General features: G+C 43.2%; 1 protein-coding gene across 3 annotated transcripts in view; it reads left to right on the top strand.

The window, feature by feature from the left end:
• The window catches only part of GRB10 (growth factor receptor bound protein 10), a 270,181-nt gene that overhangs the window by 231,604 nt on the left and 26,191 nt on the right, over window positions 1–12,386 (top strand). For all 3 annotated transcript variants that reach the window (XM_075558149.1, XM_075558150.1, XM_075558151.1), the window contains 2 exons: window positions 976–1,074; window positions 12,228–12,305. In XM_075558149.1, coding sequence (XP_075414264.1) covers window positions 976–1,074; window positions 12,228–12,305 — 177 coding nt within the window. The remainder of the gene's footprint in view (window positions 1–975; window positions 1,075–12,227; window positions 12,306–12,386) is intronic.

Below are 12,386 nucleotides of genomic sequence, written 5' to 3'. Positions count from 1 at the left end.
GGAAGCTCCACTCAAACTTGACCCTTTGTACGACCCTGCTGGCATTTGAAATACCAGTGACATCGCTTCACCACACGAGCCACCAGAGTGCAGCACACTGACAGACACACGGCCACTGAGTTGATTCCAGGAGGGGTCCACGTGGGTGGTCTAAGAGCTACACACCTGCGGTGTGCTCCTTGTTCACAGCTCTCCCTGCCGTCCCCTCCCCTCACACTCTCTCGCTCTTCCTCTCCTCTCTTCCCCCTTTCCACCTGGACATGCCTAGGCTCTGGGACCCCAGAGAAATCTTCCTTCCTGGCTCCTTCTGCAGGTTCTGCCTCTCTGGCTCCTCTAACTCCTGATAGGAGCATTTGAGGAAAAGATAATATGTGTGCGTATATATACACACACTTGATATACTTGTGTATAAGCCGAGTTCTTCATCACATTTTTATGCAGTTTTTGTAGTAAAATTAGGTGCCTCAGCTGACACTGGGGTTGGCTTATACTCAAGTATATACAGGGTGTGTGTGTGTGTGTGTGTGTGTGTGTATGTGTTTCTCTCAGGAGGCAGCGTCTCCTCTAATAGTCCCCGCTTTTATCTGGACCCTCTCTCTGTGTGTCTGTGGGACGCACCACATTTTCTTGTGACAGATGCTTTCTTACCGGTCCGTTCTCCAAGTCCCCGAGCTCCTCAGTTGGAAGGAGCCTATTCGCCTTCCAAGCTATAAGTGACACTGAACAGCCCAGAGTTCACGCAGGAGGGGATGCGAGATAGAGACTTGTTAATGAAGGAACGCTTAGCGCAGAGATGGGCAAGAGCACACCCGAGCTCTTCACTGTGACGAGGCACATGAGAGGCTAGCTTTTAGATTCAGCCTTGCGCCCCACCCAGGTGAGGTGCATTTTTTTCGGTGACCTGTATTGCACCCACAGGATGCGTTTCTCGGTGACCTGTGTTGCACCAATGGCATTTCTGTTTGCCTCCCACAGCCAAACAAAGTAAGGAGCGAAACTAAAGAGCTGAGGTTGCTCTGTGCAGAAGACGGGCAAAGCAGGACCTGCTGGGTGACGGCGTTCAGACTCCTCAAGGTAGTATTCCATGCGTCTGTGATTAGCCATTCGGAGCCGGCTCTTCGGGGCCAGAGAGTGGCTGGCTTTGTCGTAGTTTCTACATGAAATGCCATTCATTTCCCATTTGCTCTCCTCACTGTTCTGTTTATCGAGGGTAACTACACATCATCTTTCCAGATAGGGCCTCCGGTGCTCCCCGCAGAGGAGTCACTACTAGTCAGGTTCAAGGTAGATTTCCCAACCGGAGCACGATGGATGTTTTGGGACCAGAGCAATTCTCTTCCTTGGGGGGCTGAGGAATGCCAGGCCTCCTGTGCACTGAAGGATGTTTAGCAGCAACATCTGATTTCTGTTAATTAGATGTCAGTCTCGTGCAGCTCACCTGTAGGCACAATCTCAAGAAATTGCCATGTGGCCCATGGAAAGTGGAGAGCACTCAACCGTGCTTGAGAACCCTTGAGTCTCGGGAATAAAAATAGAAAAATCAGGGCCATGGAAATGAGGAGCAAGCATCTAGCACATCAGAACAATTACGTGAGTCTATGAGTGGACATCAGATCCAGTTCTGACATTCCTGGAAAGCTGGGATCATAAGGGAAGGATGATATATATGTTCTGAAATTGATCACGTGGCGCCTCCCGTGGGATAGAACCTTCACAGTGATTTCATAGCAGTTAAGAGAGTGCTTCCAAATGGCTCTTTATTACTGATCCTGGTCTGTTAGAGAAAGAACCTCAGGTTGTATTAGTAACAGAAATGAGAATGCAGCTCACAACAACGCAGGGAATCCAGGCCAGATAAACCCCTCGGGACCAAGAATGAGAGTAGCCACCATCCCAGGAGGAGAGTGGGGAATTGGAGGGGGAAAGGGGAAACTGATCACAGTGATTGACGTATAAACCTCTCCACCACAGGGGTCCAAACAACAGAAAAGTGGGTGAAGGGAGACCATGGCTGGTGTACGACATGAAAAAAATAATAATTTATCAATTAACAAGGGGTCATGAAGGAGGGAGGGAAAATATGAGGAGCTGATACCAAGGGCTCAAGCAGAAAGTGTTTTGAAAATTATGATGGCAACAAATGTGTTTGACACAATGGGTGGATGGATGAAGTGTTATAAGAGCTATAAGAGGGAGCCCCCAGTAAAATGATTTAAAAACAACTAAAGGTGCATGCAGAGAGAGATGGCTACTGTACAGCTGAGAATAATGATTACACAGGGAAGGCAGGGATGGGGCGGGAGCAGGCAGTGTTTCTTCTGTTGTGTGTGCGTTGGGTTGCTAAGTGTCAGAACCCACTAGCGTGGCAGAGGGAGGGAATCAGCCTGGATGGGCCCTACAGAATGTGTGGTGAATGGCTGTTAAGTTCTATTTCTTGCCCAAGTAGTGGTTATAAAGGTGTTAGCCTTCGATTAACTCGTAAAATAGTTTGTTAATGTATTCCTACTGTCTATAGATTTAACTGTGCTGGATTTCATTATACCAGAAAACAGTCCCACCCTACAACAACAAAAAACTAAAAAGACAGCCAAACACACAACACTCACAAACACACACCACCAACAATAACAAAATAAACTACAGAAAAATCTCAATCAAAAATAAAGCAGGATAACTAGGCATCATCAGCTTTCTTCATCACATTTGCTTATGCAACCATTTTGTCTTCAGCGATCATGTCAGGAAGGTGAGCACCATGGAATGCCAGTTTAATAGAACAAAGTATTCATGCATTGAGGGAGTACTTGAGTGGAGGCCCCATGGCCATCTGCTACCTTAATACTTAGCATGTAAATACAAGTACGTAGATCTATTTCCCTATCATTATATATCAATATATTTACATATGTACATGCCTGTATTTAGACCTCTATAAATGTCCTTTCCCTCCTAGTTCTTTCCTCTATTTACTTTCTTCTTGTTCCACTATCATGTTCGGCCAGGAAATATTGAAAACTAGAAGAAAATTAAAGTGGGTCAAGAGGGAGTTCAAAGGATCAGGTGTTCGATATTAACCTAACGGGTTCTGCAGCTTTCTGCTTTCCATTGCATTCTGCGCGGTCACATTGCATTCTGCGCAGTCACATTGCATTCTGCGCGGTCACAAGGCTGTTGACATCCCTGGTCTGTGGGCAGAGGGGATTTTCCAGAGCAGGGGTCCTCAAACGTTTTAAACAGGTCCTTCAGACCGTTGGAGGGCCAGACTATAGTTTTAAAAAAATTAACGAACAAACTCCTATGCACACTGTACCTATCTTATTTTGAAGTAAAAAACCAGAACTGGGCAAAAACACCCGGCGGGCAGGATAAATGTCCTCAGCGGGCCGCATGTGGCCCGTGGGCTGTAGTTTGAGGACCCCTGCTTCAGAGGCTTAATCCATGTGTATTTCTACTTCACTTTTTTTTTTTAATACGAAAACCTTTAAAATGGGTGAAAGGGAGAGCCAATGGCATTTTCCCCTAACCACATCGCCCGTAACCAGGTTTACAGTACCTTTGGTCTGATAGCCAGGCTAGTCACGTCTCCCGACTTTGGTCAGAGGGATTCGCCAGAGGCTTACTCCAGGCAGGGACCCTGCAAAGGAATTTTGGGTTTCCACTCTCATCCGTAGCCTTCTACAAACCAGGTGTTCAGCATTTAAGCACTGATGCCTTTCCTACTTTGAATTCCATTCTTTGGGATCCCTGGGTCACACAGGCTGGCGTGCGTCTTCCAGGCAGACTTAGTTGATACACTCCTCACTTACAGCTACTTGTTTAAAGACAAGTCTTTAGGACCCCAGATGCTTTTTTTTTTTTTTTGGATAGCTGGGTACCATCAGCATCATTCATCATTCATTGCTCTAGCACCCCTGTCTTCGGTGGTCTCTTCATGAGGGCAAACATCCAGCAGGACCGTGTCATAAGAACAAATGTTCTTAGACTGGGGCTAGAATTAAGTGCAAGACCCAAATTCATTCACGTATCAATAGCTTGCATATGTCTCTCGTTCACTCTAGAGGCCTCGTTGTCACTGGAGTATCACCTTTGATTATATTAAAATTCAAGAGTGTTTTAAAGAATGACTTGTATTACTTTCAGTTAACTTGGGACCTCTGTAGCTGTGAATCCCAACACAAGCATACTTTCTTGGAAAGGAAAATAAAATAGGATCTGGGTTTACATGAGAAATTCCGAGAGTTGCTATTGTCTTGCAACTGTGCAGACATGCACACGGATGAAACCGACCAATCGATAATCCCTGCTTTTGTTTTTATTCCTCTCATTATTTTGTTGGTTCCTAAATACAATGGCTATGCAAGGAGGATTCACACTCCATTGTCGGTTTCTATTTTGTGTCCTCTTCCCCCTCCATCTACCAGAAGCTTTTTTTTGTTTTCTTGGAAATTCTTCTCCAAGAGGGAGGTCTTGCTTTCTCGTCTCAAGATTCTTTAATGAGCGGTTGCTTTGATCTGAAAGAGTTCGACATCAAGGAAGCAGTTGAAATAGATGTTCACAGCGATGGCCGTGTGAGGAGCACAGGAAGGCTGCTACAGCGCTGAAGAAAATGTCCGCAGCCTCGCGGGGAGCGGGGAGCAGAGTTACCAAAGAGCACCCAAAGTCCCCTAGAACAGAAGCACAGTGTGATCGCGTCTGCTGTTGGCTGAGGGCTAGCAGGATGCCCAGGACTTTGTGTGTCCTCTCCCTCTTCACCCTCCTGGCGCCCCTGAGAATGATCCCCCCTCAAAAGCAGAGGAGAGGAGAGGTGCTTATTGCAATTGAGAGTCTGGAGAACAGGAGGTGTCCCTGAGATGGAAAAGATCTAGGAACTGTAAAGAGCGCCGAGGCTGATGCGTGTCTGAGCAGGTGTGAATGAGGGAGGCTGTCATTCACTGCCAGGCAGTCAGCAGTGATGCTCTTGGCCAGGGTAGAGCTGCCCCCTTTGGGTTTCTGAGGCTGTAAATCTTTACAAGAGCAGAAAGCCTCATCTTTCTCCAGCGGGACAGGTGGATTCCAATGGCTGACCTTGGGGTCAGCAGCTTAATACACGGCCCATTCAAAGTACCTCTATTCCTTGGTAAAAGGAAACAGATCAAGTTCTTCTAGTGAGGCTCACATGAAGGGAATTGTGCTCACAGCAATGACCTCATGCATGGCCACCATCCATCTTGCCATTAGTGGCTTGTGTGTTGCTATGATTCTGAATAGGTTTCAGGAGAGCTTCCCGACTAAAGAGAAAGTTCTGGTGACTTCTGAAAAAAAATCAGCCAACTAAAGCCCTGTGGCTCACAGGAGTTGGATCTGTATCTCGGAACGCTGCGGCACCAGGCAGCGGTGAGTTTATTGTGAATGCAGTTGCCTTGAGTCTTGGAGCCTTGCCAACAGCTAATAATCATCGATAAGGGGTTTATCCTTTCCTTGTGATCGTATCTTTGATGCTAAAATACCCTTTATTTTGGGGAAAACGTATTGATAGCCAATGGTGCCTGATTGGTTATTTCGGGTTGCATGCATGTAGGTTGTCTTAATTGGCAAATTAATTGTGAATCCTAATAAGTCACAATTGTCTTTTCCCAGAGGTTATGCATTTGTAAACCCTAAAAGTGTGAAAAATACTAACGTAGACCTTTCCTTTCACTCCCTTCCCTCCCTGCAAGATGATCTCTCCAGGCTAGTGGTTCTCAAATTTCATTTCCCACAGCAGAACTTTTTTTAACCCCTTATACAAAATATCTTCTAATTCTCCAATAGTATCTGAATAAACAGTGTGGTGTATCAGGTCACTCTAATGACTTAGACTTGTTCTTGCTAGAGACAGGCTAATGCAGCTGCCACCCTCCCGAGTGTCAGGAATCTCTACCGCAAGAGAGGAGAGGGCGAGAGGACCAGTGGACCTGCCTGCTGCGAGGGAAAATCAGACCCTGTGAACGAGATACCGTAGATACTCGTGGAGAAGGCCGAGTTTGTCAGCACATTTTTAATGCAGTTTTTGTGGTAAAATTAAGTGTTCGGCTGATACTCGAGTATATACGGTATGCCGTTTTCACTCACAGCACCTCCACCTGAAATAGTCAAATCATCCCAACAAACACCAAAGAGTACATACAGAGAGTGTAACCCAACTCATTAAAACTGGTACTGTTACCTCATTACTGCCCGTACTAGAAATAGTACTCATTTGATATATGTGTACCTGTACAAGATTCTAGCTCCCTCAAGCTAGAGGTGACTCCTTTGCTACTTGAGATAACCTACACGCATGTAACCTAACCAATTACCTACTAGTTAGTATCAGGAACAGAGCCCATGCCAGCAATCAGGCTCCTAAGTCATGCTTTGACTTGAGCCTAAACCTATGAAAAAAGAGAAATATATCGATTTGGTGGATGGATACATATATACATAGTTAGATACATAGATATATACGAAGGGGCTTCAAAAAGTTTACGAAAAATGGAATTAAAAGATAATGGAAATTTTTCTTTGTGTGTATTTGTGTTGTGTGTGTGTGTGTATGGGAAGGAGCTTTATATACAAGAGCAATTGAATATTAAGAAAACATTCCAGCCTAGTCCAGATCAAGTCCATAACACCAATATTAGCCATATGCCCAATACCAATCTATAAAGTCCTCTTTAGACTCATGGAATACGTGAATGATGCCAACTGTAGAAGATCACAGGCCAGTGGGTTGGAAGTCTTCTGGATTCAGTGGTGTTGGAAGCATCTCAGCACTGGCAGGGGTCTCCACGCGGCTCCTCCTGCTCAGGACACTAGGGTAGTTTCATATGTCTTGTAATCTGCAGTGTCTCCCAGGGAGTGAGCCTCGGGAAATTATCTTATAAAGGAATTTTCTATAAACTTTTGAAATCTCATTGAACATACACACACACATCTACAGTATAAGCCATCTCACGTTAAGGATATAAATGTGAAAGGTTAAATTAGAATAAAGGAATTTAGCATTTAACAGGCATGTAATGTGCTATGATTAATCAGAGTTTATTGCAGAAATGAAAAGTAGAAAGTAAGAAAAGGAGGCTACTATCCTTGCACAATAGATAAATAATGGAATCTGCGTTATTAGATCATGAAACTGAACTCTTTAGTATTGTAAAGTCTGAATCATTTACTTACATTTACTTATGCTATTGTTTGTTGGGTTAGCAGGATAGGTGGAAGAGAGCCTTTTTAACATGAAAAATAGTGGCTTTGGAGAGTCCTAGTTTGCTTCCATAACTATTTAGAATAATCATCCCTGCAATCCCATGACAAACCAGCCAAATAGCAGCCATCACTTTTGCCTGCAGTTCTTTGTTACTGTTACTGTTGGAACCATTGAGTCTCTTCCAGCTGTGCAGAACACAGCAGAACACTGCCCGTCCTGTGCCTTCCGCACAGTCTTCTTATGTCTGAGCCCAGCGATGCAGCCGCGTGTCCATTCCTTTGCCGGAAGGCTTCCTGATTTTCACTGCCCTGCTGCTTTATCGAGCAGGATGCCCTTCTCCATGGACCGGTCACTCCTAACATGTCAAAGTTCTTGTGATGAAGTGTCACTTCTAAGGAACCTTCTGACGGTACTTCTTCCAAGGCAGATGTATTTATTTTTTCGGCAGCCCATGGTACTTTTGATATTCTTTGCCAGCATCATACTTCAAATGCATCAAATTTTCCTGCGGTCATCCATCTTCAGTGTTCAGCTTTCACATGCGTATGAGCCAGTTGACTATGCTATTACTTGGGTCAGAGCCACGTTAGTCTTCAAAGTAAGACCCCTGCCTTCTAGAGGCCTGTGCAATAGATTCATCCAGTGCAGCTCCTCTTTGAGCTCTTCACCGCTGCGTCCATGAGCCTGATTGTGGGTCCAAGCAACTTCAATCTTTTCTCCATTTACTTGACCTACTGGTCGGGTTGTGAGGATTCTTTGTGTTCTTCACGTTGAGTTGTGATCTTTACTGAAGGCTGCAGTCCTTGATCTTCACCAGCAAGTGCTTCAAGTCCTCCTCACTCTCAGCGAGCAAGGTTGTGTCATCTGCCTATTGCAGTTGTTAAAAAGACTTCTTCTAGTCCTGATGCTGCTTTCTTCTTCATATAATCTAGCTTCCCTGATTACTTGTTCATCGCTATTGCTTAGGAGGGTTATGTTACATATGAATAAGAAAGTGGATAAATGTTTTTGAAAAGGAAATATTTTTACAGTCATACTTTCTTGAGCAAATACAGAGGACAAAAGTATTTTGGCTGGACTGTAGACCTTTCTATAAAACCTATTCAACTGGGAAAAAAAAGAATAAAAAATGATTTGTACTTTATCTGCTGGCTCCTCATTAGCCTTCCCACCCTCCAACTCCCTCCCCTTCATCTCTTCTATCAGGAATAGTCAACATTCACCTGTCCACCGGGCCGACGTCCAGCAGAAATGACGCCTTTCTTGAGCACCTTGACAGTGAGGCTGGTCTGTGTACTTCGTAAGGATGTGTGATCATCTTTTAAAACCTTATTATGAAACTGTTGTGTGTGGGTGTGACCATAAATCTAGGTCAATATTTAAGCAAGATAGTGAGCTTGTACAACTAAAACTCCTACCCTGGAGGCCTAGCATTTGTAAATGGAAGAGAATATGTACCCTTTCTTGAGGAAATTCAGGTAATAAGAATGGAAAGAGTGAATTTTTCTAGCAGTTAACATAAAAATTGCATTTTAGGAGCTTAGTAAAAATAAGGTATAGCTTTACCTTAAAGATACAAACTTTAAACAAGGTCATAAGTTAAGGATAAAAATACCCCCCCAAAATTTAGAAAATATTTTAAATTGAATAAGTATAAAAATATAACTAGACAACCCTAAAGGAGAATTTAAGAAGTAAATTTTACACCATGTATGCTATTAAAAGACAGCTTAAAATCAATTATTTAAGTATCCTTTCAAGAAACTATTTTTAAAGCATCAAATTAAAATCAAAGGAAGAAAAAATATTTTGTATGTATATACAAATCAACCTTAGTACCTTCAACGTACTCTCCATTACACTTAATCCATTTGTCAAGTCTGCGACTCCATTCTTGAGACAGTTTTCACACTCATCTGTGTGGATGGCTGACAGCACCCCCCTCACTTTTCCTTGACCTCTTCTACGCCATCAAATCCCTGTCCTTCTTCATTCGTAGAAGCAAAAAGAAGTCTCACAGAGCGAGGTCAGGTGAGTAAGTTGCATGAGGCAAGAGAGACATGCTGGTTTTTGGCAAAAAGTGGCGCCCTGGAGATGGCTGCCTGAGCAGGTGCATTGTCATGGTGGCAAAACCAGTCCGCGGTCTGCCCCAAATGAGGCCTGTTGGGTCGCACACACTTAACGCAATCTTTTCAGAACCTCTAAATAGAAAATTTGATGAACAGTCTGACCTGGTGGACCGAGCTTTTCATCTGTTTGGAAAGTTGACGGATGTTCAGAATGAGGTTTGTCATCAATTGATATTTCACCTGTTTTTGAAACGAGAAAAAATTGCTCATATACTTGAATCCAGATGCGTTTAAGCATGCGTTAGGCAGAAAACTGTACATGTATGAACTAGCTGCAGTAAGCTTTGACTTACCCTTCATTGATACATAAAACGCACACATATATATATATGAGTTCTGGAGACTCCCAAGCTCACCCTCAGATTCGGTCATTGGTTAGGATTCACAGAACTCATGGAAACCTTTGTGCTCACAGTTAGAGTGTGGCAGTGAAGAGATATAAACTGAAGCCAGAAGTCGAGGAAGACCCACAGGGCAGCCTCCTGGAGCGGTCCAGGGGCCAGCTTTTAGTCGCCCCCTTTCTGTGGAGTCCTGCAGACACTACTTCCTTTTCCCAGCAGCGTGAATGGCAACAGACACAAAATAATGGTGATTGAAGAAAATTTGGCGTCCATCGTTTTTATTTGGAGCCAGGAGTATAGACAAAACTGCTGTCTGAATGGCAGACCTTCGTCTCTAGTTCTCCAGGCCTTGAGTTTATAGTGTTGACCTAGGCCCTTGATATAAACCCCACACAATGTGGACTGTGTGGCTTGGACCAAGGTCACCTGCAGGTAAACACAGAATAACCCAAGATGTTCCTGAAGTCCAGAGGTTATCTCCTAGCCACTGGGAACAAAGGCCTAGTCTTGCTTTGGGAAAAGTGTCATTCTTTCTGGGCCACCACACCCCATGCCTGTCTCGGCTATATAAACATGCATTAGCTTTGGTATTTTTCTTCCCCCCTTTCTCACCTCTCTAGGTCTTTATATTTAGGATATATATATTTTTTATAAGCATCACTTCATTGTTTTGAGTTTTTTAAATGTTTATCTTCCTGCTGATAACAAACACTGTTTATTTGGGGTATTTATTTCGATTCAAAATTTTATCATTTAACATCATTAATGTTAATTTTAATTTAGATAGACCATTTGCTACTATTTTCAACTTAGCCCACCTTGTTTCTTTCTCTCAATTTTGAAAACTTCGAGTATTTTTATTTCTTTTTCTTACATTAACTGGTAGCATTATTTACCATATTCATTGGTAACTCTAGATTCCAATCACAGCATCTTTAGTTTATTAAAATTTAACATAGGTTAGTATTTTTTTTACCACTTCCAGCTCAATGTAAGGATACTTTATTTACCCCATCCCCAGTTTTGACGTGTTCTTGTCATGTGTTTTGAGCTTTGGGCCAATTATGCAAAGCCAGCCACTCCCCCCCCCCCCAACATGGTGAGAGAGAGCTGCTGTTCCTGGGAGGAGGTGCAGCCCTGGAAACACAAAGGGGCAATTCTGCTCTGCTCTGTGTGCTTGCTGTGACGTAAATCTGTCCGATACCACTGGGTTTAATGTTCATCTATTTTCAAGCTCTTAAAATACATTTGTTGCTGTATACACTCAGTGTTTTACTTTAATTACCTATTTGTACTTTATTCTTTACTGAATTCCATTCTCTCTCAGGAGGCCAAAATTATTTCCTTGGCAAATCTTTTTAGTGTAGACCTCCTGGAAAATGTATCAACTGGTCTTTGTATAGTAATTTTCTCTCACCTTGTAATTGAGGGGCTCTCTTCCCACAAGTTACTCTACATTGTAGTTACTGTCTTTTGCATTTTCACATAGTACATCATCTTCCGACTCTAATCATTTATGAACAAAAATTGCTGTCTACTAGTTTCTCTTTTGAAAATAGTTGTTTTCCTAAGTTGGCTTTAAAATTATCTTTGTTTTGTTTTTTTCAGTAAACCTTGGGAGGTGCCTGGATATGGATTTATTTGTATTTTTCATGCTCTTTGAATCTCTAGCTTGTTGATTTTTGTCAATTTTGAAAATCCTCGGTTCTTAGCTCTTATGTATTCCTCCTTCATTCTCTATTTTCTCAAGGAGTGCAGTTGTATCTGTGTTAAATCTTTTCATCGTGTTCCTAGTGTTTTTATTGTAGAAATTACTGTTTGGCTGTAGAACAAGATTTGGAACTGTCTTGACATTTCATAAAGGAAGGTCAAGTGGGAGAGAAATCCCACTTGATAACTTACCTTTTCCTGACTCTTCTTTTGTGACTCTTTCCTAAGTAGTTTATCAGAGTTTAATTTGGGGTGTTGGAAGGATATGTGTCTTTACAAAATCTTTACTACTTAATTGGGAGGGGAAATAAAGCATAAACCACTTATCTGGCATTCAAGTGATCTTAGGAGTTAGGGAGAGCCCGGTTAGCAAGCAGGCTGTGTACTTTCAAATCCCGAACACTTACGTGGCATTATCTTACACAACTTACATCACTTGTCTATGGTGTAGTTCTCTTATCTATCTTTTCGAGCAATGGTGCTAATAGTGCATGTCTCATAACATGGAGAGGATTAAAAGAAATCATCATTTAAAGCAATTGGACGAGTACTTGACCTACAACAACACTCATTAAGGTTGTTGGCCATATCACTAGTGCATCTATTTCTGTGCCCCTTAGTCCCTGCCCCAGTGTTCCAGAACCAGCGAGTCGTTCCTCTTCTATGAGTGACCGTGTGCAGGACTGAGAGGGAAAAGTGGGCCGTAGGGGATGTTGCACTTCAGTGAACAGTGTCTGTGCTGGACTTGGCATGGCCATTCACTGCCAAGAGCTTTGCCACATGCTGACGATGTGCAGGCTCACAAAGGACTGGTGACTAACTCAGACCTTTCCTCTCCAGTACGGCCGGCTTCTGTACCAGAATTACAGGATCCCTCAGCAGAGGAAAGCTTTGCTCTCTCCCTTCTCAACTCCAGTGGTGAGTACCGCTGGGACCTGCAGAAGTTCAGTTTCCTTTTCAGCCGGGTGAGTAGGGCTTGCAGAGACTCAGCGCAGTCGG

Source organism: Tenrec ecaudatus, chromosome 9 (assembly GCF_050624435.1).
Source record: "Tenrec ecaudatus isolate mTenEca1 chromosome 9, mTenEca1.hap1, whole genome shotgun sequence".
NCBI lineage: Eukaryota > Metazoa > Chordata > Mammalia > Afrosoricida > Tenrecidae > Tenrec > Tenrec ecaudatus.
Note: the sequence above shows the minus strand (reverse complement) of the source record. Positions and strands in the feature narration are given on the sequence as shown.